At 45.8% G+C, this 25,741-nt stretch overlaps 1 protein-coding gene across 1 annotated transcript in view; it reads left to right on the forward strand.

The window, feature by feature from the left end:
- Positions 1-8,835: 8,835 nt before the first annotated feature.
- RAPGEFL1 (Rap guanine nucleotide exchange factor like 1) overlaps positions 8,836-25,741 on the forward strand; it is a 74,347-nt gene continuing 57,441 nt past the window's right edge. The window contains exon 1 of the mRNA XM_063137742.1: positions 8,836-9,412. Coding sequence (XP_062993812.1) covers positions 8,974-9,412 — 439 coding nt within the window. The 5' untranslated portion in view covers positions 8,836-8,973. The remainder of the gene's footprint in view (positions 9,413-25,741) is intronic.

Below are 25,741 nucleotides of genomic sequence, written 5' to 3' on the forward strand. Positions count from 1 at the left end.
TTTTCCCAGCATCCACACGGGAAGGAACACAAGTGCAAACTTTCTGCTACGGTGCTGAGCACTGGGAGGGATCCGGAGACGGACGGACAAGGCAGCCAAAGGAGGACAAAAGGAACGCAGGGCACCCTAACCACCTCTCCTCCCTCTGGCTGCCCGTGCCTCCCCCCTTTTAATTTTTTTAATCTGTATCTGCGAAGCTGTGCAGATACAGATAAAAACTTTTAAAAATTGGGGGGGGGATGGGCCCCGTTCCTCTCCCCCCAATTCTGTTTTTTTTTTGTTTTTTTTTACAGAGGTGCAGGGCACAGGGCTCTCCTGAGCTCGTGGAAGTCTGCTCTCCTGAGCTCGTGGAAGTCTGCCCCCCTTCCCTGTCACAGCCAATTGTGACCAAACAGGGGGTGCCATCAGCTGTGAAACGCCTCCACTGAAAAAATGTTGGGTTAAGTGCCCAACTTTTTTTCAGTGGAGTTTCTGGGATTTGCCTCTGGATGACTTTGCAATGGCCGCTATGTCATGTAGATGACCTGCTGCTACTGCGAATCCATCCTGGGGCAAGCCCTTCATCAAGACAAGCCCCGTTTTAGTACTAGTGTCCTGCCCATGCCTAACTCAGTAGGGGTGTATTGTGGACAAAGGTGTTTGCTCCACCCCAAAGCTGCTCTTCCCATGTGCCTCATACTATGGTGCACTTTAGGATAACTGAAGATTCATCCTCATTAACCCACAAAGTGAATTCAAACTGTATGTTTTCTTCTCTCTGCATATTCCTCCTTTAGTAACCTTACAACATGCTGTGCTCCATCGCACCAGTGATTTATCATACACTCCCCATGCCTGGTATGCAGTTTTGCAGCCCGGTACCCACATGACGTTGTCCACGTTCTGCACTCATTTCGGCTCTTATCCTCCATGTTTCATTTCTTTTTGGAGTGCAGAAAGTCTGGATTATTTTCCCTCCCTGCAAAATAAATGCTCTCTTCCCTCCCGTGTATTTCTGTGGTTGCGTTTGGAGGCATGTGTGTCTAAGAGCGGTCTTGCTAACAAAAGAGGGCAGTGCAATTCTCCATTCAGCTGTGAAGGGGGAGGGAGAGAGGTCCCATTTATCTCTATGTTCTTTCTCCTGAGTAGGCATGACCAGTGGTACATTTTCACCTTAAAAGAAATGTGGAAAATGTACCCTTCTTGCCCACAGCTCCCTCATTTTTAAAGATAAAGAGATCAAAATTGGCACAGTAATAGCTGTTAAACAGAGCTTTCAGCATGCCAAGTTTGAATGAGATTGGTCCATTCCTTGATTTTTTAGGATTTTTTAAATCCCCCCTTAAATGCTTTCCCTGAAAGTTCACAAGTACGAAGGATCACTTTTCCTTTCCTTTGATCATGCGAAGCTGTGCATTTCCAAGTTTATAAAATAGAGATCTCCTTACTCAAGAGTAAATCCCATTGATTTCAACTGCATTTACATCCAAGTCATACTAAAATTCCATGCATGCTTACCTTTGAGTAAACCCCATTTTAGTAAGTCTGTCTCTGTTCAATGGAGTTTCCCCCAATTGGTTGCCATCAGCTGGACAGGGAAGGGGGTGGACCTCCAGGAGCTCAGGAAAGCCCCGTGGTAAATAAAAAAAAGATAAAATGGTGGGGGGGGGGAGGAACAGGCCCCGCACCTCTGTAAACAAAATAAAACAGAGGAGTTGGGGAGGAGAGGAACATCCCTGACAGATGCTTGTCCAGCTGCCTCTTGAAGGCCTCTAGTGTGGGAGAGCCCACAACCTCCCTAGGTAACTGATTCCATTGTCGTACTGCTCTAACAGTCAGGAAGTTTTTCCTGATGTCCAGCTGGAATAACTTGAGCCCGTTATTCCGTCTCCTGCACTCTGGGAGGATCGAGAAGAGATCCTAACCTTAATAGTTGGGAAATAGCTGGAGATCCTTAATGGTTGGGAAATAGCTGGAGATCCTTAATGGTTAGGAAATAGCTGGAGGTCCTTAATGGTTAGGAAATAGCTGGAGATCCTTAATGGTTAGGAAAGCTCGTAGTCTTGGCTTTATATTTGATTCCTCGCTTTCCTTTATTCCTCATATTGAGGCAGTAGCTAAATCCTGTCGTTTTTTCCTGTATAATATTGCCAGGATTCGATCATTTTTGTCTGTCTCTTCTGCCAAGACTCTTGTTCATGCACTGGTTATTTCTTGGTTGGACTACTGCAACCTTCTTCTCACTGGCCTGCCTTCCTTCTCACATCAGTTGATTGGTTTCCGTTCATCACTCTGCTGCTAAGATCATCTTCTTGGCTCGCCGCTCTGACCATGTTACTCCACTTCTGAAATCTCTTCATTGGCTTCCAATTCACTTCAGAATCCAATATAAACTTCTCCTGTTGACCTACAAAGCTTTTCACTGTCTAGCTCCTTCCTATCTTTCCTCTCTCATCTCACACTATTGCCCCGCTTGTGCTCTTCGCTCCTCTGATGCCATGTTTCTCACCTGCCCAAGGGTCCCTACTTCCCTTGCTCGGCTTCGTCCATTTTCTTCTGCTGCCCCTTACGCCTGGAACGCTCTTCCAGAACATTTGAGAACTACAAGTTCAATTGCAGCTTTTAAAGCTCAGCTAAAAACTTTTCTTTTTCCTAAAGCTTTTAAAACTTGATTTTGCTCTGACTTTTATACTGTTACCGTATTTCTTCGATTCTAAGACGCCATCGATTGTAAGACGCAGACTAATTTCAGTACCACCAACAGAAAAAAAGCTTTGATTCTAAGAAATAATAAACTCACCAGCGATTCTAAGACGCACCCTGTTTTTAGAGATGTTTATATGGGGAAAAAAGTTAGTCTTAGAATCGAAGAAACACGGTAGTTTTACCCTACCCTGTGCCTGTTTGGTGCATTCTCTTCCCCTTCCTATTGTTTTATTATGATTTTATTAGAATGTAAGCCAATGCGGCAGGGTTTTGCTATTTTATTGTTTTACTCTGTACAGCACCATGTAGATTGATGGCGCTATATAAATAAATAATAATAATAATAATAATAATAATAATAATGACTTCAATATCAAGTCAGTCGCCTTCCCCCATTCCTGCTTCCACCCCCGACCAAAAAAACCCATACCTGCTTTTTGTAGCATATTGCCTGATGAAGACATCTGGAGATCTCGAAAACTTGCACATATTTTGGGACCTTTGAGTTGGGCTAATAAAGGTATCATACTAACTGGCTAAAAGAATGGCTAACTTTTTGCTTGTTTTGTAGCACAATTTGTTAAATGTTAATTTGTTAACCCGCCTTTCACACAATGTTGCTCTGGTTTTTCTCTATGGTTTGTCTTGTATAAGAGCATAAACACTTTTCAGAAGGGATCACCTTCCAGTTAAAATGTTTTTTTTTAAAAAATAACATTTTATTGATTTTTTAAAACAAATATCAATTCATTAGAATATAAGAACAGTAAAAGCAACATAGAACAGATAATGACACAATTTTTGTGAACCGCCCAGAGAACTCCGGCTATTGGGAGGTATAGAAATGTAATAAATAAATAAATAAATAATTTCATTTAGTTGATATTGATGCATGTATCTTTAGTATTTAATTGAAGAGAATTGTGTTGTCATATAATGAACCAAAAGCACGTTTTCACGTTGTGCCATGCATGCTTGGTAGTCCCATATTCTGTGTTCTCTCATTGCCATAGTTATAAAGCAGTAACAACCCCCAAAGTTAACTACTTTTTTTTTAGTTCTTTTTAATAAAATAGTGACAAGCAGGGTTCCATCAATATGTTCCTTAGCGGGGCAGATAAAAGTAGCAGGTATAATGCCTCCAACCAAAAGGCTAATTTAAACATCTTTAGCTCTGAAAGTAACTATTAATCATCTCATTAACACAGTTTTGTTGTTTTGTTGTTTCTCGGCCATCCTTCCCCAAAGCTTAGTTTACTGCAATGTGTTGTATATGGGGCTGTCCTTGAAGACTGCCTGGAAACTTCAGTCAGTATAAAATATGCTGGCAAGGGTACTGAATTGAACAGGTTGTTATGATTACATGACACCATTATTGTACCATCTTCACTGGCTCTCAGTTAAATCAAATTGCTGGTGTCACCTATAAAGTCCTTCATGGCTTGAGGCCACAGTACCTTCCCGTATATGCCTAAATGATCCCTGAAATTGTCACCAGAGGCCCTGCTTCAAGTACCCTCATATGCTGAGGTACAGTGGGTAGCTACTCTGAGCAAGCCTTTTTAGCAGTAGCTCACCAGATATGGAATACTTTCTCCAAAGAGTCTCAAGTGGCTCCCACTTTTGTTATCTTTCCAGTGCCAGGCAAAGATCTTTTTATTCATTCAGGCGGCCTTTTCATCACCTATATATTTCTGCTGCTTTATTGTGTTTTTAAGTAGTTTTATCTTTGTGATATTTTAGATACTCATGTTATGATGTCTGCTGTTTTAGCTTCTGCTGCATTTAATTGATTGCTGCTTTTAACATTGTTTTATTTTGTTGTGTTTGATTCAATTTATATGGATCTTTATTTGTGCTTTTACTGTACATCACCATGAGAGCTATTAGCTATAGTCTTAGAAATAAATAAATAAATAAAAATAACATATCAAAATGTCTAACAATAAACTGAAAATATACATGGAAAATATCAAATTAAAATCAGCTAAAAACAAGATCAGTCAACTCAGTAATGGCAATAGTGTGGGGTCTGACCCACTTCTAAGAGACACCACGTTAATTAGATATGCCTGCCAAAGTCAGCCACCAAGTTCTTTTTTTTTTGCTGTTTCGTCTATGTGGATAATAACTTATACAATAGTAGATTCAAGGTACAAAAAAGCAACCACAGCAAATGCTCTTATAATACCGTGCCCCCCACCTTTTCACATTTCAGCTTATATATATACTAGCTGTACCCAGCGTAACTTACGCCATTGTAGCATATCTTAAAGTTTATTAATTAAATATCGCATTTTATTTATTTATTCATTCGCAGCAGGCGAGCGGCCTCCCACCAAGGGCCCCGGTCGTGCCTCGTTCATGCTCCAGACCGTGGCGCTGCCCCCTTTGTGGGGGGGGGGAGCAAAGAAGCAGAAAGGGGGGTAGGATTACCTTGGAAAGCCTGGAGGAGTCGGGTGAGGGGCTTAGCAACCTGTATCAGCTAACGTTACACGTTACTGTTGCTTAGCAACCTGTATCAGCTGAAGCCATTCTAGAATTCCTGAAGGCAAAGTGAGTGTGGCAAAACGATAACATACCTAAGCATTTTAGATAGATAGATAGATAGATAGGAGTAGGCCTATGACTTTTGCTGTTTTTTTTCCCCTTGCTCCACAAATATGTGTGCCTCCTATTAACATCTGATGTGGTGCCCTTGTTTTGGTGGTACCATAGATGTAGAATGCCCTCCCTCAAAAAGACCGCCATGTGACACTTTAAGTTTCAGAACAAGCGTGGGCAACCTTTTCAATATGCACACATGTATACATACTCAGACACACCGGAATGGGGAGGGGTTTGCTGGGCTGAAGCCTCTTCTCTGCCCGAGTGATCTTGAGGGCTTCCCAGTCAGGGAAGGGAAGGCTAAAGCGTCTCCCCCACCCACCCCCAAACCCACAATCCTGATTGGGACTGTTGTTTCCCTGCCACAATTCATTAGAATTGCTACGTATATTGAATAATTGCACAATAATTGTTTCTTATTATTTATGTTGTCTTTTTAAAATAGGGGTGTTAAATCAACTTTATGTAACAATGTGATCCTACACATATGTATTCAGCACAAAGTCTCCTTGAGTGTCTGGCTGCTTTTTTCCTAGTCAAATATATAAACATTAGCTGCAGGAAAATAGGCGATCCTAGGTGCATCAGAGCCGCTAAGCGGGCAGGAGGTTAAAACACCCCTCATAAACATGAAATTATTATCAATTAAAATGCAAATTGGGTCTGGGTTGTTTTTTTAAAAAAACAAATTACTGTAAAATAAATACAGCAATGTGATTATGGTTTTATATAGATTTTATTCTTAATATTGTTTTATTTTTGTTTTACGGTAGCGTTTTTGATCTTATACATAACTTTAAACATTTCCAAAAGAAAAGATGGGCTTATAGCTTGTTGATGGTGCACCTCTCTGGCCATAGCTCAGTGATAGATCACATGTTTTGTGCGCACAAGATCCCAGGTTTGAACTGTGGCATCTTTCATCATGAGGGTTGCTGGTGGTAGCAGCTCTGGGGAAGACCTGTGCTTGGCATCCTGGAGAGATGCTGCTAGAAAGTAGGCAATACTGGGCTATATGGGCCAATGGGGAGGGGCTGTAGATCAGTGATAGAGCAGATGCTTTACATGCAGAAGGTCCCAAGTTCAATCCCTGGCTTCTCCACGTAGGGCCAGGAAAGTCTCCTGTTTGAAACCCTAGAGCTGCTGTCATTGTGTCCTGTAGCCTTCCAGAACCTCATGGATGTACTCCACATTAGCCATGCTGGCTAGGGATGATGAGGGCCAGCCCAAGTGTTTTGCTACCTGAGGCAAAGGACAAGATGACACCACCCCATTCCATATAGAGAAGCTCACTCATCTACCCAGTGAATCTTACTTCAATGTTGTCTATCTCTACTGCTCCTGAGCTGAGCACAGAAGATGGGGGTGGGGCTAGGGCAGGCTGTGTGACACACAGGCAGCTCTGCTGTCCAACACCTTGCTACCTCTTCCCCAACCACCCCTCGAATTTGCCACCTGAGTCAGCTGCCTCACTCTGCCTAATAGTAGGGCCAGCCATGGGATGATGGGAGCGATGGTTGGTCTTCCTACATTCCTTCCTGTAAAACTTCATATGCTCATACATGTGTCCATAAAGGAGGACTATAAATGCAACGCATATATAAAGGGAATTGGGGGAACTTTGTGTGTGTGTCTGTGTAGTGGGGGTGGGAGCATCTAATTGTAATGGCATTCAGAAGTTATATATTCGATAGGAAAAAAAGCAGCCAGACACCCAGTAGGACAGTGCTGAATAAATATGTATAAGGGGCTCCATAACACCAGCGTTTTATCGCACTTTCGACATGCCTGTATTGCAGTGCGGTACTCACATGACTTTGTGTCTGTCCTGAAGTCACCCTGCTTCTTCCCCTCCATTTTTTGTGTTTTTCGTGTTTTCCTGGAGGCTTATTTCCTCCAGGTGGGATTAAGGCGCTCTTCCACCCCGTGTATTGCTGTCCTCACGCTGTGTCCTTTGTTGGGGGCATCTGCTTTGAAGGGAGGTCTTGCTGACAAAAGTGGAGGGCGGGGTCTAACAAACATGCTTACATCTCTGTCATTTTTAAAGATAACAAGATGAAACTTGGTACCATAATAGCTCTTAAGTAGGGCTTTAAGCAAGCCAAGTTTGAAACAGATTGGTTCATTCTTTGATTATAAAGGAATTTTAAACTCTTTCTCCCCTCAACGCCCCCCCCCTAAACACACATACTTCTTTGAGTCTGCCTTAATTCACCCCTGTGCATTTATGGAGGGAGCTTTTATCCTTTACTTTGGGGATGCACAACTGATCCCTATTTTTGGATTTGAACGTATATCCTTCAGTCTAAAGCTGTAACACACACACACACCTTTAATAAGGGGGGGAAAGTGAGTGTTTTAAAATAATAAACGGGAATCATTCATGCAACTTAAAACTCCCCCCACCCCATGTATTGCCTATTTAATTTCAAGCAACTGAGAGCAATGTTTGTATCAAGATGCAAATAAACCCCAATTATAAACTTGCGACATTGCCCAACCAACCTGATTTTCCATTCTGTTTTGTTTGGGTTTTAACGCCAGTAATAGTCCAAGATCAAGGTGTGTAGTTTGGCTTCTTTGCTCCATGCAACAAGTGCAGGCAAAAAAGATAAAGGAGTGGGAGGGGCTTGAGGAGGAGAGGGGGCGGGGCTTGGCTTGGCGCCGGCTTGCTACTCTCCCGGGAAGGAGGAGGCGATCTGGAGGTACCGAGGGAAAGCGGCTGGCTGCTGGCGAGCGAAGCGTGTCGATTCGCGGCTCCTGCTTCTTTCCAGGCCGGGACGCACCAAAAAGAAGGGGGGGTGTTCCTGCATGAGGAGGGGGTGCCGAGCAGAGAGGCCCCCCTCGTGCAAACTCCCCTGCAGAGAGGCAGGTTTCAGCCCCCGTGCCTGCTGCTGCCAGGAGCTGCCTCCCCCGCTTTCGTGAGCATCCATAAAGGAGGATCCCGCTCGTAGCCGCCGCCGCCGCCGCCTGGCGAATAGAGCGCGCGCAAGGCGCACGGAGTGGCAAAGGCGAAGGAGACGCCGCGGCAGAGGCTGCGTGGTGGCGGCGGGGCGATCCGGCTCGCAAGCGGGGGCCCTCGCCGACTCCGGGAAAGCCCTGCCGGCAGCGAGGGCGCGCCTGGCTTTGCAGAGGGCAGCGTTGGAGGCGGGGGCGAACCTCTTCAGAGGGGATCTGCCTTCGCCGCGCGTCTGTGGCGGCCAGCGAGAAGGCGGCGAGCCAGCAGCCCGCCGCTCTGCCCCTCCCGCGCCGCCCGCGACCACTCCAGGGGGCAGCCAGAACGCAGCGCCGTCGGGGGCGCCCCGACTCGCTCACGCCGCTGCCGGGTGAGAGAACCGACGAGGACCTCGCCCCCCCCCCCACCCGGCCCCTGGTTCCTTTCCACGCTCAGGAGGACTGGCCGAAGCGGCTCTCCCCACCTCCGCCGGCGTCCCTCGTCCCAGGAGGCAGGTCCCCGCCTGCCCACCCCTCGCTCGCCCCCCAGACCTCTCCGCCCTGACCCTACGTCTGGCCTCGGGAGCCATGGCGCGCTGATCACGCGCCTCTCCGCCCCCACCTGCAGCACGCGCAGTGGTCCACCCCGGATCCCCCATTTTGGCCGAGGCTGAGAAGGGCGCATTGGAGCACCCCTCGTCCTGGGGCCCTGCTGCGCCCCTGGGTGCCCCCGCCGTGGCCGGCGGGATGAAGCCTTTGGAGAAATTTCTCAAGAAGCAGGGCTCCCACTTGGCTGCCCGGGCTGGCCCTGGGGCCGGGGGGCAGGTGCCTCGCAGGCAAAGCGTCTCCAAGATCCTGCTGCCTGGATTCCTCAAGGAGCCCCTCGAAGAGCTGCCTGAAGGGGGCATGGAAACCTCTGGCGACGGGCGATGGCTGGAACTGCGGCCCCCGGATTCCGCTCTGCGCTCCCCAACGTCCTTCTCCTCGGAAGAGCTGTCCCCGGGCGGCGGCGGTGGCAGCGGCGGAGGCGGCGGCAGCGGCGAGAGCCAGCTCAGCCCGGATTCGGTGCCCACCTGCTGTTGGGCACCGCTGGCAGAACCCGAGAGCCCCGATCGGTTGCTGGGGAGGCTGCTGGAGAGGCTGGGAGGGGACCCGACAGCCCCCCATGGGCATGGCTGTGGTACAGGTAGGGCACCTAGTTGGGACCCTGGGGCAAGGTCTGTGGGAGCTGTCGAGGTGGGCAGGGGGTGGGAGAGATCTTGGTGTCATGGGGAGAGGCAAGGCAGTGCTTGGAGTGTTACAAAGAACAGGGGTAGATTTGGGGGCAGGTGATGGCAGGATTAGACAGATACGTAGACACGTCTTAAATTCAGCTCTGGAAGGGATCATCAGGCCCAGAACATGGGGCTTCATACTGAAACAAAAAGAGTGTCTCTGAGTATGTGCAAAGTGTCTCCCCCTCCATATCCAGTCAAAACTGTGCACAGGGCATCCATATTCAAGGGTATGATTTCTGTGCAAATATGAGCTCTGGATCCTTTCTGGAAATGTTAGAGAGAGGGTCCACTGGGCCTAATCTTTGGGGAGCAGAACCAGGCTTGGAATATGAGTTGCCTGCTGGTCATGGGGTGATTGGGCACACATCTCCTCACTTTAGCTAGGAATAAGTCCAGCATGGAAGAACAGCTTTTGAGCAGGCCAGAAAAGGAGGTAGCGTAAAGAAGCTGAGGGAGGAATCTCTCCTTTGCTTTGGTGATTGTACATGCAAACGTGGGGGGCACGCCCCCCCCCCCGCTGAAACGAGTAAAGAAGCTGAGGGAGGAATCTCTCCTTTGCCCTGGTGATTGTACATGCAAACATGGGGGCACGCCCCCCCCCCCCCCCCGGCTGAAACCAGTTTCTGGTAGTAAGAATGCTCAAGATGGGGTGTGGGGTTACATAGATATGTTGTTGTTGTTTGATGGTCCTGGGATTACCTGGTTGGGGCTATGGGAGAGGATGAGGCAAGATCAGCCTTTGGGAGACTTAACAGATGGGAAAGGAAACAAAAGCTTCTGCTATTCATTCCCACCTAAGGTATCAAGGTGAAGTTTCCAGCTGAAGGTGAGTGGTGTGATAGGACTTTAGGGAAGGAGGAGTGGGGTCAAAGAAAGAGGAGATCTAAGGCTGGGTCAAGGAGGTCAGGAACTTCTCAAAAGCGTAGTATGAGTGCTGGTGGAGTAAGCGCTCTGAGCCAGAAAATACCCAGTTCAAATCTTCGCTCAACCATGACATCACTGGGGGGCCTCAAGTAAGCCACTGCCTCAGCTACAGCCTCAATGTCTGTCGGAATAGGGGCAATAATTCCCTTGCCTGCCTTGCAGTTGTGGTGTAAGGATCACTGAAGAAATTTATGGGAAGGACCTTGAACCCTTTAGCAACTACAACTAAGATTGTAATAATCTCTCTGAAATTTGTTTTTTAAGTTTACAAAATATTTTACAGAACTATCCTCACAACCATAGCCTTACACTATAGTACATGATGTCAGTTACACATGGCTTTGAGAGTCCAAGAGGTTCTGTCTTTTGTGTGTGTGTGTGTGTGGTACTGAGACATTTTGATGAAATTGCAATACATCTTTTATCGCCAATTTTTTTTGGGTGGGGAGGATTACCTCCAATGTTTGGAAAATTAAATCTAAAATTATATTCACTGATGTGAAATACATCAATTAAAGCTATATACTAAAATATAAAGTTTCATTTTCCTTACTAGTGTGCAAGGTTCCAAAAAATGAAGTATATCATCATATATGAATAAAAATCAACTACATATACAAGTATTTTTATACCAATTTTATCATCATCATAATCTATTAACATTTATATACTGCCTTATTTATTAAAAAGCCATTAAGTTGGTACATAGCAATTTCAAATAATAAACCTTTAATACAGTAAAAATAAGAATATTAAAAATAGTAAAACATTAGAATATTAAAACAACTACGTTATTTGAAAAGCTAGATTTAAAAGACGTACCTTCACACCCTTTCTAAAAGCCAAGAGAGTGGGAGCCAATCGTAGCTCCTGAGAGAGCGTATTCTACCATTTGGGAGCAGCACTGGAAAAAGCCCTTTCATGTGAGCCTGACAAAGAAGGTCCTAATATCCGGGTAGGTGTGTAAGCAAGACAGGCAGTCCCCTAGATAGCCAAATACTAAGCTGTTTAGTGTTTTTAAGGTTAAGCCTTGAATTGCACCCAGAAACAATTGGCAACCAGTGTAGGTTTTTCAAGGCAGGTGTGATATGATCCTGATATCGTTTACTGGCCTCACGGGTGTATTTTACACCAATTGTGTCTTCTTGGTGCTCTTCAAGGGTAGTCCCATGTAGAGTGCATTGCAGTAATCTAAATGTGACATAACCAAGGCTTGGATAACTGTTGCCAAGCCAGGAACTGTTATAGCTGGTGCACCAAGCATGCTATGGTGCACCTCCAAAACTTGAAGATCCAGGGACAGTGTAGGATGCCAAATTACGCACCTGATAGTTCACGGGGAGTGCAGCCCTCTCCCAAACAGGTTGAATCACAATCCCTGAGTCAGGCTTTCTACTGACCAACAACATATCCTCTTGTTTGGATTTAACCTCAGTGTGATTGCCCTCATCCAGCCTGCTATTGAACCCAGGCAATGTTCAGAGCTTTCGACTGCTTCCTTGGTGTTAGGTGACAAAGATCAATAGAGTTGGGTGTCCTCTGCGTATCGATGCCACATTACTCCAAATTCGCAAGTGAACTCTCCCAGTGGTTTCATGTAAATAACATGGGGGACAAGACAGAAATGTGGGAGACACCATAGGCCAACGGCTGCGGAGTCGACTAGTAATACCCCAACACCATCTTTTGGAAAGGATTTAAAAGAAGGAACTGAAATGGCTGCAAAATAGCACTGGCAAGGCCTACCCCTGCCAGGCAGTCCAGAAGGATACCATGGTCAATGGTATCAAAGGCTGCTGAGAGGTCTGCAGGGTTATATTCCCCCAATCAGTTCCCATAAGTTATTGTCCAAGGTGACCAAAGCAGTCTCAATCCCATAACCTGTGCGAAAGCCCAATAGAAATGGATGTCGAAAATCAATATCCTCCAGATGAACTGAGTTCCAATGTGACTTCTTGATCACCTTAGCCAAGATCAGTGCATCCAGCATGATGAGTTCTCAGTGGACTGAGAAGAAAATACATTGGAAATAACAGAATACATCAGTATCAGGAAACAGGCGAGGGGGACCATTGAACCATTGGATGACAATGGAGTACTAAAGGAGGATGAGGAGACTGCAGAGAAGCTGAATGAATACTTTGCATCTGTCTTCACTGCAGAAGATATAGGAGAGATATCTGTGCCTGAACTGATGTTTTCGGGAAGGGAGTCTGAGGAACTGAGTCAAACAGAGGTAACAAGAATCTAGACCTTGTTGACAAACAAATCACCAGGTCCAGAAGGTAGCCACCCAAGAGTTCTAAAAGAAGTCAAAGGTTAAATTGCTGATCTTCTTTAAAAATATTAATTGCAACATGTGCCTAAGATCAGTTTCTGTACCAGAAGATTGAAGAGCAACCAATGTTAATGTTAATGGGATCCAGGGGGAATCTGGGTAATTACAGGTTGGTTAGCTTAAGTGTTAGTAAAGATAAATGTTACCAAGTATATAGCACAGCTGTGAAAAACATGTGGCCCATGGCCTGCACATGCCTCCATAGTTTCTACAGTTTCTACACTGAGTTTGCCCTGCCATGCTGTGCAGTGACAAAAAGAAAAAGTCTGCCACAGGTCCTTTAAAACGATAACTTTATCTTGTTTGAAGATAAATTTGGTCTTTTTAGGGACCTGTGGCAGTTTGTTGTCAAATTTCAGTGACAAACCAGCATTTTTTTTTGTCACTGTGCTATCAAAAATGTGGTAGTACAATGGTGGCTGGAGTGCAGCCTGGGGTGTGCGTTAGAAAGTCCTCCCTGATGTTATCCAGCCCCAATATAGGAGGACAAGGCTTGCTGAAAGCTGAATAAAAATGATCTATCTCAATGAAAACATCAACCCAGTGTGCACCTGCTGCAAAAAAAGAGGAAAATTCTATATTGCAGATGAGATCATTAGGAGAGATTCAGGACAGACAAGAGGAACACCTTCTTCACAGAACACATAGTTCGGGGCAGGATCTACACCCCTGCCTTATAGCAGCATTGAAGTGCACTGACAACTGTTGAGGTGCAGGACACATCTACACCAGCAGGATATAACTCTATGAAAGGGGTATGAAAGTGATGTATGGCACGTGTCACAGCCCAAAAAGTTGTCAGTGGACTTCAATACTGCTATAAAGCAGTAGTGTAGGAGCTCCATCCAATGAACGTTTTACTGCCGGACTGAACGGGCCTTGTTACTTCCTGTTTTCAGGAAGTGACGAGAGAAGCGACGGAAGCCGCGCGTTTCTACCTAGATGTGATGGAGCTCTAGATCTTGCCTCCATTTACCACTTTCATACCACTTTCATAGTGCTATATCCTGCTTGGTGTAGATCTGGCCCAGGAGTCCAGAACTACTTTGAGGGGGCAGATGACCCCAGTCCCTGCAGACTTCTGCAGGCTATATGATGTCATGTGGGCATGGCCACACCTACCTGACATAATTTGCTCCCTGGCCCAAGCATCAGTTAGATCTTCCACCTGGTGCTTGGGCCAGGGATTAGCATGGCTCTACCCTGCCTCTAACTTGGATTCGTGTGCTCCGCCTCCTTCCTGTAATGGAGAAAGGAGGAAGGACATGTGAAGAAGCATCTGAGTCCCCTTTGCTTCTATGGTGGAAGAGGACTCAAGCCTATGGGACTCAGCCACTTTGTGCACCCTGCCTCCTTCTCGCAGTAGGGGAAGACTGTGGAGTGTGCTAAGAAGAAAGGGACTCACCTGTGTGTGGGCAAAGGGGCTGCTTCCCCTGGCACAGGTGAGTTCCAGCACCTGCCGCTCCTCATTCCCCAACACACAGCAGCAGCAGCAGCAGCAGAACATTATCCTCATCCCTGATCACAGATTGGGGATTGTAGTGGGGGATGCTCTCCGAGGGGACTTCTCCAGGTGGTGGGGCTTGGAGCCTTTGGAGGGAACCCAAGAAACTGTGAGAGCCAGATTGGGTGCCCTGTGGGCTGGAGGTTCTGCATCCCTGACATAGTGAAACTATGGAATTTGCTGCCACACAATGTAACAATGGCTGCCAAAGTTGATGGCTTTAAAAAGGGATTAGACACATTCATGAAGGTCAGTGGCACCTCCCGTATGGGGAACATGAGTGGGAGAGTGCTATTGCACGCATGTCCTGTAGTCCAGGGGGTTGATTTTCAGTAGTTTAACAGCAGCAAAACTGAAGATTAAGATAAACACTTCTGCCATGGCTGGCTTTGTGCTCATCACTTATATTTCAGCCTAGCTGTCTCCCTTCTGGACAATGGGAACATTAATTGCCTGAGTTTTCAGGGCAGAAAGTGCAATTTCCAGGCAATTTTAATCCTTTTCTCTTTCCTAGAAATTAGTCTCTTGAGGGGTCAAATGTTTGTATGTTTCAAATTCAGTTGGGAACTTGCAATCCATCATGATTTAAACTGGCCACTTAGGATAGGAGAAATCTAAGGAATTTGAACATGGCCTGACTACTTAATTCCTTGTTACTAGGGGGTACAAAAACAGGTTGGCATGAACTTTGTCAAGCCAGATAACTTGGGCTGGACTTTGGTTTGAAGTCTTGCATAGTATGTAAAATGGATTGCATAGGCCCTGAGTTCCTGAACTTCTTTTGTTAATCTTTAACATCACTCCAATGCTAAACTTAGCTAGGATAGGAAGAAAAAGGCAGGAAGCTATCAGAAGCGGCCCACGCTCTACTTGGGGGAGGATGCTTCTGATACAGAGGCTCCCCCCGAGTGTTGATCCTCGCCCACCTGTTGGCAGATCCTTTAGGTGTTGCAGAACCTCATCCACACCCCTCCCTAGTGCTCTGCGAGGCTTTTTGGAAACTGTCCTTTTTTGAATTACCACTATTTAAAGCAGAGTACTGCTGGAGTCTTGATAGTACAAAGGCTATCAACACACCTAAATATGGGATGGGGCTCAGAACAAAACAATTGTTGCTGGACGCTTTTGTACTATTGTATTCCTCTCTGTGTCTAACCTTACAGAGAAAGAAAATTATAATCTTATTACTTTGCATCACATTTTAACTATACTGGAATTGTTTCAGGCTCTCAATTTTTCTCAGCTGTAGAGAATTTCAGAACGGTTTCCTTTGTAAGGAGATAGTATGGTAGATCTGTGGTGCCGGTGGCATCTATGCGGAGAGACAGAGAGGAGGGGGGCACATTTATATACAAATACACAAGCTGAGCATTGGAGCTGGTGAGCATGCTAGAACAAACTGATGGCCTTTAAAGCAGTCTCCCCAAAAGCAAACAGTGTACGCATAGAGCTCCCCAGCCTGCTGCACAAAATTAAGACTTTTTTTTAAAGTGACTGCAATCCAGCTCCCAAACTTTCCCTCTCAAGAACTGCTCTCAAATAGACAAAACACTGGTCTTAGCTCCAACACTGGCTCATAAATGTTCCATTCGCTAGTAGCTGCCAGCTATCAAAAGCCCACTAGAGTCACATTTTCCCATCTTTCTTTTTTCTTTCTTTTGTTCCTTCCTCTCTCAAACACACACCCCTCTAGCATTTAAAAGTATATTTGAGTTAACATTAGATGCTATAAAGCAGCCTTCCTCAACCTGGGGCGCTCCAGATGTGTTGGACTACAACTCCCAGAATGCCCCAGCTGGCTGGCTGGGGCATTCTGGGAGGTGCAGTCCAACACATCTGGAGCACCCCAGGTTGAGGAAAGCTGCTATAAAGTTTTATCTGTGCTGGTTAATTTGTGCTGGTTCATTCACACACGTGTCTCATTATTTGATGAATTATTACAGTGATGAGCTGATGCATTACAAATGTACATACGTGTGTGTGTGTTAATATTACTCCTAAGTGGGCAGGTTTTTTCTCATGCTGAAGGCTTGACTACTTGCCAGATTTGGCGTTGGGAAATAATTAGCTTGGTTTGGTTACATGAGTAACTAAAGATGCAATCTTACGCATACTTATACAGAAACCCACCCACCCATGGCTGGCTGGGGGGATGCTGGGAGTTGCAATACTGTCTTAACTTGCATAGGATTGTGCACTTACAGCTCATTACAATCAAAGCCTCCTTCACTGGGAGACAGTAAGAGGCCTCCAGACAGCAATGATTCCAGGGGGTACTGAATGCTTCCCCAAAAGATTTCCTGCTTCCCCAGCTTTCAGCTGCAATATCTTAACATCCTATATAATGGGGATGGGCCACAAAAGGCCTGTGGGCCGCACGTGGCCTCTCCACTGTTTTTGCAGTCTGCACTATGTCCTATGCGCCTGTCACAAAAATCACACCAATTTGAGCAGAAAACAAGGCGCGTAGGAAGAAATGCTCTTCTGGAACCCTCACAGGAGGCTGTTTCTGCTGAGAAACAAGGTGAGTGCCCCCCCTCCCCACGTGCCTTGTTTCCTTGCTAAATCAGTGCAATTTTTGCTGCTAAACATAAAGTCCGCAGGGGTGGGTTTGGGTGTGTGTATTCATGTGGTCCCCAATCCCCAGAAGTTCCCCATATAGCATGGATTAAATCCTTACTCTCTAAATAATTGTGTTTACCATTATTTTGTTCTGGAGTTGCTCTTGCCTTCAGGTTGGCCAAACCAAGTATAAGAATGAAAGTTGTGTATCTGGTCCATGCCTGGTCAACAGAGCAGCATGCTCTGCTGCTGCTTCTCTAGTTTTCTGTCTTGGACTGCAGCATCCTTCTGCAGGAGGTCTAACTCTCCTTAGATCCTTACCTGGAGTGAGTGAAACCTATACTGAAAAGTGGTATGCAAGTCACTACAAGTATGAATATGACATTTCCCATGCCCTGCCCCTCTTTGCTTAGTCTGATTCCCCTTTGCCACTTTACCTATACCTTGGATTGGATTGTCAGCTTCTAACCCCACCAATGCTGTCTTATGATTTTTATATAAGTTAGGATGACCATATGACAAGGAGGTCAGGGCTCCTGTATCTTTAACAGTTGCATAGAAAAGGGATTTTCAGCAGGTGTCATTTGTATATATGGGGAACCTGGTGAAATTCCCTCTTCGTCACAACAGTTAAAGCTGCAGGAGCTATACTAGAGTGAGCAGATTTAAAAGAGGGCAGGGCACTTGCAGCTCTAACTGTTGTGATGTAGAGGAAATTTCCCCAGATTCCCCATATATATAAATGACACCTGCTGAAATTCCCTTTTCAATACAACTGTAAAAGATACAGGAGCCCTGTCCTCCTTTTCATATGGTCACCCTATGTAAGTTTGTCCCCAGCCCCGTCCTGACCTTGACAAATCATGTGTCACCACCCACAAGTTCATAGCTTGAGAGAGCAAGCAAGCACGTCCACAGAAATTGCCAGTCTTTAAAGCAGTATAATTTCCCCCAGAAGCAAGCAGCATTCCCTTGGAGCCTCAGGCCAAGTGCAAAAAACCTGTCTTGCTTTCTTTGCTAGTTATAGTTCAACTCCTGCTTTGGTGGAGACAGATTCTATGGGTTGGATGTTTACTAGATCTATATCTACCCCTTTCAAAACTACTGTAGATCTGAGGTGCAAAAAGTACATGTTGCAAGTAGCTCTTCAAACTTTGTCTGCCGGCCCCCAGATCCCCAGCATCTGACACATCCCCCACACAAAAAGAAGACGGGGGTGGGGGGAACACACACTCTAGGAACAGGCTCTATAGTTCCTGCTGTAGAAGCCTCATTCCTAGAGTGCCCTGCAACACCTTGGTTCTTGCCTGCTTCCTAGGATGCTTTAGAAATGAGGCTTCTATGGCAGGGATCATAGAGCCTGTTCCTAGAGTGTGTTTTTTCCTTTTATTTTTTGGACAGTGGCGTGGGGTCTTCAACACCTTGATGCTGTGGCATGAAACGGATACTGTTGCTGCAAGACCAAAATAGGATCAATTTATATAAATGTGAATGACATGAAGCCAATTAACTCGGAAGAGCAAAGGTGTTATTCAGCTCTCCTGCAAGAAGAATTAAAGTACTTGAAAGTGGATAAAGAACTGAAAGGAGAAGGTTTTTAATAGTTAAAAGGGGAACATTGGGGATGGTTATTTTGTTTGATGCTATTATATAGAGGACAAATGTGCTAAGCTGCTATATATAGGTTAGTCTTGGCTGATTAGTGAAACTCAAAATATTGCTGGTGCTACTGCTGTTCAGTGATAGCTTTTACCCAGGCACAGTATAGATTAAAGGGGATTAATACAGAGTTTGGTTTGCCCCCAAAATATAAACAACTGTGTATAGATGATTTTATGAGTTGAGCTGCCACTGGAGCTACTAATGATATTGCCCAGGAAATTGCACCCTCTCAAGATGAACCCCTGCGCCGATGTGATGGAAATCGAAACGATCCAGTTAGGAGTGTTTGTCAAGACCTAACTGACTTGGATCAGGAGTCCTCAGCTTCAGTTGTTAGCCCTTACAAACAGGCCATATATATGTCAGCAGGGGATTACTTTCACAGGAGTTGCTGGCAGAGGAAAAAGCTGCCTTTCAATTTGGATAGTCTCCTTAGTAATAATTCCTTGGAGATATTGTCCAAATATTGCTTCTTGAATATATATGTGAATGAATATGTGAACGGTTTGAGAATGTGTGCATGCATGAGAGTAGTGGTGCGTGTGTGTGTGTGTGTGTGTGTGTGTGTGTGTGTGTGTGGTTGGTCCCTGCTAGCCCAGCAGACACCAGATGTGGCCCTCAAGGCTGAAAAGGTTGTGCACCCCCAATAAAGCTTCACTTCAAGCTCCATGAGAAGAGGAAGAATTATCTGAAAATATCTGAGCATTTAGCCGACACTGTTAATCCCTGTTTTAAAATAATTTTTCACCTACCATGAGGGATAGAAACATGTTCGTTTTAGTAGCAAATAATAAAAATATTAAAAGCTGAGATCCACAGAGCTCTCCAATATGCTTCGGATTGTGTGATGGAAAGCCAGCTGGCAGTTAACTAGAGCATTGATCCTAAGGGCTGAATCCTGTGGAAAATTACACTAAACCTCCACCCTAGCCTGGGGCTCCCAAATTGCTGTCATTGTGGATATGAGGAGTTGTTTATATGTTGACTCAAACTGGTGGGTTTTCCAGACCTGTATTGGAATTGTTGATACTCCAAGGTGATGGGCAAATTCCTTTCCCAATCCCCCTACCTGAGTCCTCCAAGTGGAGATGCTGGAGGTTAGACTTCCAGTGAAGTACACCAGGCTTCTAGAGATAACCTGATGAAAGGAAGTGGGGGGGGTTTCATACTGAACTCCCATATATTTGCATTGTTAGCTATTAAAACACCCGTATTCTGCCTTTCCACATAAACTGCTTGCCTAGGGTGGCTTACAAAAGCCATGATCTTGAGGCCAGTTCTCACTGCACTGTATTCCTACATTTCAGAAAGTTCTGACTGTCAGGTGCACATGTTCAGTGTTCAGAGAAAAGTAATCCTGGTAGCTAGTGGGGAATGGATACAATCAGCAGCAATTCTGTTATGGCACCGTCGGTTTAGCGGGGTGAGGGGAATTCTTCTTAGCCTGTGCAGAGTGCCTTTTCAGTTAAGCCTGTAAGAACAGCATTTTGAATTAGGAAGTAGCCTGGGCTTCTGGGTGTGTAGTTTCTGAGCATACTTGAGTCTTAGTAGCCATCTTTTGCGAAAAAAAGAAGAGTGTCTTATGGCACCTTAAAGACTAAATAAACAGTGCCTAATTGCATCCTTTCCACCCGAGATCCTCCCCTGTCTTCTTCCCCTCCTCCTTCTCCCGCCCCCAATGCCACGGTGGCCAGCATTTCTCGTCCTTTGTTGGAGTGTGTGCAACCCAGGGCTCCTCAACTCATTAGACTCCAGTCATCCTAGCTCCCAGCTTCCCACTCTAACCGCTGGAGACACAAGCTCCTTTTATGTTGCTCTCTCCCTTAGGATATAATTATATGTCCTCCCCACCCCCCATCCAAAAGAAAAGAAAAGAAAAAAATAAATGCAAGGCCCGTAGGCTGTTGAGGGCTGGCTGAAATGTTTGCACAGGCCTGCCACGCCTGGGAAAAACGAGGCTTGCTTTTTTCTTCCTTTATTGTTTCGCATCGCTAATTGCGGGACCACCCCAGCCGAGGTTCCCCATTGTGCCAAAGATTTCCTTAATCCTTCCCCTCTTCCCAGCACCTCCGCTGCCACCACTTGTACAGAATTCCCTCCTCACGACACAGACTAAGATCGCTTTGATCTGAGTTTGATGTCCAGGCCTGTCTCTCTCTCTCTCTCTCTCTCTCTCTCTCTCTCTCTCTCTCTCTCTCTCTCTCTCTCTCTCTCTCTCTCTCTTCTAGAGGGAGGGTTTCCCAGACTTCACCGCCTCTTTTTCTCCCAGTGGTTTGCAACTTGCATAATGAAGAAAGATGGCAGCTTATCCCCATTTGAACAAATAGGGAAGGTGGCTGCTGCTTTGGGGGATGAAGCCAAAGGTCTGTCTAAACCAGTAGCACTCTGGCTGACCAGTTGCTTCTGAGGTTCCCACACTCTGGGCGCATCGGAGATCGTTGCCTTTTGATGTTGCCTCCAGCGTCTGTTAATAGGAGGCATCCTGCTTCCATACTTGCAAGTTCCTTTCTTTGCTATTGTGGCTTGCTTGCCCCTCTCCTTTTAAGACTACCTTGGTTCCACTCTGCTACTCTCCATATAAGCGCCCAGCCCTCGTTTTCCAAGCTCTCCCTTCTGTACTCCTGATTGTGCATCTTCCTTCATCTGCATCACCTCTTACCCCAGCTTTCTTAGCAAGTTAAGTTGAGCAAAGTTACTAGGGGAGCAATCCTATTGCCCCTAGACAGCATCTGAGGGGGCATAGGATACTTCGGAGTCCCCCTAACAAAGGGAGAATCATAGCTCCAACCCCCTACCCCTCGCAGCTGGCATGGAAAGAACCACGCCAACTGCTCTCTGTGGTCGGGAACTTGACCTCAGAGGATGAGGAAAGGGGGTGTTTAGGTGGGCAGGAAGGGGAGGAGACTGGAGAGGCCAGGATATGAGCTATCCTGAGGCCTCTACATTTTTCTCCCCCCTCCCCTCTGAAACACCCCAGCTAGACATCCAAAAAGGCCCATCTAATGAAAATGCCGGGCAGGTGGACAGGGAGGTGAAGACCACCTGAGCTGCTGTACCTGCTCTGCATAGGATAGCCAACCTCCTGAGTCTGGAGGCACAGACTCAACACAGTAGACTCAACACAAATCAACACAGTAGAATTGTGCTCCAGGTCACAAAACTGCAGACCAGCTCGCCTGCCCAAACATGCCTATTTGTGACCCAAAACAGAACCCACCCTTTTTTAAGGTTTCCCTGCCTAAAGGCAATTCTGACTTGCCGCAGGTCACCAGGCAAGGGGTTATTTTCAAGGCTGCCTTACATTCCTTCAGCCGCTCATCATTCAGCCGCTCCCTTTCCCCCAATGTCTGTCTGTTCCTTTCCCCCTGTTCCTTACAGCTGGCCTGGCCTCACCCTCTCCATTCAGCAAGCTACTTCTCTCTCTTCGGTTGAGTCCTTCCTTGAGAGCCCTTCCTATAGGAAAACCTTTCTTGAACCACCTTAGCCTCACCTTACTTGCACTTGCACGGACACCTGACTAGTCTTGCTATACATTTGCCCTTCTCTGACTCCCCTGCCCCGATCCCTGTCTTGTCTGACTCATTTGTAGATTGCAGTCTGTCTGGGCACAACATTTCTGTGACCTGTACAGCACCTAGCACTCCGTTGGGGCCAAGCAACTGTTTGTGGGTGGGACGGGACGGACACACACATATGACATGACACACTTTCCTCTGAGCTGCCTCCTGATTGTTATTCTAGCCATTGCTGTCTTTCCCTATTTCTCTTTAGGCTCTGAGCCAGATAGGTGTGTGGCATTCTGTGCTTTAGGGGCATCTGGCAGCACATCACCCCTTGCACTGAAGGGTAACTTTGTGACACCTGTACAGGAGTCTCGGGAGCCAGTTGGCTGACTAGTTTTTCGTGGCAAAGCTGGTCGGCCGGTTTGGGTGTCCTTTTGCTATTAATCACACTGGGCCTGCATTGCTGAGTTAAGGAGGCAGACTTGTCTCTCCTGTGATTTGCGCATAGAGCCATGTCAGGGTTGCTGCTGCTCACACTGTCACAAATGTCACATATGTCACACTGTGCCATATTCTCCACTCATTTTCCCCCCATTGCATTGGCCATTTCTTTTGCATAGGCTATCCTTCTCATCTTGCCTGGAATTCCATCCAAAGTTTGCTGATTTTGTTGCCCAGAAACCTGAATTCTGGAATAGGAACAAAATATTCTGAAATTTACACGTACCTTTCTTTCATGCTGAAAACCTCACTGCTAGGTTGTATTGATGTATGAAGACAGTGTAGTGGAATAGCTAAGAGACCAAACTTGAACTAGAAACCCCTGGTTGAAATCTTTCTTCTAGGCAATCTACCCATCTGTTGCTTGGTGATAATAATTCTGACCTTATTTACAGGGGGCTGTTGAATGGAACATGGATGTAATCTGTTTTGAACACTCCAAAGCACTATTTAAATACTGAATATTATTATTACTGAATATTATCATTACTACTCTTATTGCAATAATTTTCACTTAAAAGTTCTAGTGGCAGGAAAAAAGAGGGAATGTCTTGTTTTTGTTCTCTTCCAGTTCCTGTGGTTAAAATTTAAACACCCTAATCTGACACAAGCTAAAGCCCAAGGCTGCCCTGACTCCAGTGACCGGTGGGGCCCAGTAGATAAAATATTGGGCTGAAGTTTGCAGTAGCTTTTGTACTTAGGTTCTCATACCAGAGTACAAAATGCAAGTGTCTAGCAGTGGAGGCTGGTGGCTCTGATGTCAGTGGGTCGGTGAATCCGCTCTGGGTTTTAGTCAGAACTCTAAAGGAGCTAGCCAAGGTGCGACTGAAACCCAGAACAGATTCACCATTCCACTGGCATCGGAGCCACCATCGTGTCAAGTAATAAAGGGCTCACATTTGTATAATATGCAGATTTTCTATTTATTTATTTATTTATTACATTTCTATACCGCCCAATAGCCGGAGCTCTCATATATGTTATGTCTTTAACATATTCCCAACTGTGGGTGGGGCACCAACTCTTTATTGCTTCCTGTTTGAAAGTATTTGGGCAGGAAGAACCTCTCCCTTGTACATGCACATGATGCAAAAGGTAGATGTATTATTATTAATAATAATAATAATAATTTCTGTACTGCCCAATAGCTGAAGCTCTCTGGGCAGTTTACAATAGTTCATAAAATAATAAATGCGGCATAAAAATATAAATATACAAAATTTAAAACCATTTAGACAACTAAAACAGTTTCAATAGAATATTAGAGCAGTTTAGATGGCTGGCAAAAGTGCCCCATCAGATGCTTTTCAATGCCTGGGAGTAGTGGACTGTCTTAACCTGGTGCCAAAAAGATGGCAGCCCCTGTTGGCGCCAGGTTTGCCCGAGTGGGGAGCTCATTCCACAGTTGGGGAGGGACCCCACTGAAAAGGCCCTTTACATTGTTACTACCCTCTGAGCCTCCAGTGTTGGTCATAGTGTCCAGGTATGTCCAGGTCAGGGGTGGCGTTCCATGTATGTTGTACTCCAGAGGTGCTTCCAGAGAGGGGGCTCCCATCATTACCAACTAGAAGGCATTATGCAGCTGTTCCATCTTTCTCTCCTTAACAGATTTTCCAGAGTAAAATAAAACAGAAAGCACAGTTGAAAAATATGGGAGGGTTTTGAGTAGAAGACATTGTGCTCCCACCCCTCCCCCATAAAATTCTGTGAATGAGGCAGGGTAATAGCACAATAAAAGTATCAGAACCTGGCACAAAGTATAGACTTTTGCATGAGTGACACGTGAAATGTCTCTCAGTTGTTTTTATTACAAGTGGCTCTGAATTTGATCAGCTTAACCCTTTCCCCATGGACCATTTCACTGGGTAAGCCTAGGCAGCCTTTCCTTCAGCCTTTCCTACCGGTAAAATGGGTGTAATTATGACCTTGCTTGCAGGGTGATTGTGAAGATAAGTGAGAGCTGATTTCTATGCGTGTGAGTGTGCAACGCTGACACCTGGCACTATTGTATATTGCTAGAGGCCAGCATGGCCAGATGTAAAGGAGGACAGAGTTTCTGTACCTTTCATGGCTGCGTAGAGGAGATAATTTCAACAGGGGTAGCTTGCATGACAAACCACCCATTCTGAAATTTCCCTCTTCCAAACAGCTATTAAAGGTGCAGGAGCCCTGACCTCTTTTGCATCTCGTCAATCTACTCCTGGAGGGAGTAACACCGTAAGCAAGACAGTTTCGCTTCACCGATTAGGCACTCCCATTTGAGTCTGCCTCGTGCTGCTCTTGGAGCTTAGCCAAGCCTTTTATAAGCTCTCTGCTTTTGGGAAGCTCAGCTGGGGGTTTCCACGTTCATTCTAAATAGCGGGCAAAGCTAGCATAATACTTTCAGTGCCCCCCCACCCCCAATTCGAGGTGAAGCTGCAATAAAATCTATTGGATGTGCCTTCTTTGCAAACTCCAATAGGGAGGAAGAAAATGAAAAAGCTGCTTTATCAGGATTCCATACCCTCCAATGGTATCAATGTACCAGGGACAGCCTTGTTTTTTTCTGGTGCCCGTCTCTGGCCTGCTGCAGACAATTCTGATATCTAACAAGAACATAAGAAGAGCCCTGCTGGATCAGACCAAGGGTCCATTTAGTCCAGCACTCTGTTCACACAAGTGATCAACCAGCTGATGATCAGGAACCCACAAGCAGGACACAAGTGTAATAGCATCCTCCCAGCCATGGCCCCCAGCATCTCTTTGTAATATTGTTTTAAAATGCCTCTTAGCCTAAATCCTTAACACACTTCCCTAAGAGTAGGTCTCATTGAATTCAGTGTGATTTACTTCTGAGTGGATATGCATGAGATTGCATGGTTGGTGCAAATGCCTCAAGTTATCATTGTTCATGGCCATGCTGACTGGGGTGGTGGGAACTGCAGCCCAGCCCTTCTGGAAGAATCGAGATTGTGGAGGGGGTTCAAATCTGAGTTTGGATGGGTGCATTTTTCACCTAATGCACACATTTGTAAATTTACATGCTTGAACACCAATGCTACAAGCCCATGCACACTGACCTGGAATTTCGGGAGTAAGGCCAGTGGGACAGGCCTTAGTGCTGCTAGTGGTGACACCTTCTGAAATTCCCTCTTCTAGGCAGCTATTAAAAGTTGTAGCAGCCCTATCCTCTTTTACATCTGGCCACTCTACTCCTGGAGGGCCCTCGTTGGCCTGGGACACCGTTAGACAAAGTAAAGCAATT

This window comes from Elgaria multicarinata, chromosome 11 (genome assembly GCF_023053635.1).
Source record: "Elgaria multicarinata webbii isolate HBS135686 ecotype San Diego chromosome 11, rElgMul1.1.pri, whole genome shotgun sequence".
NCBI classification, from domain to species: domain Eukaryota; kingdom Metazoa; phylum Chordata; class Lepidosauria; order Squamata; family Anguidae; genus Elgaria; species Elgaria multicarinata.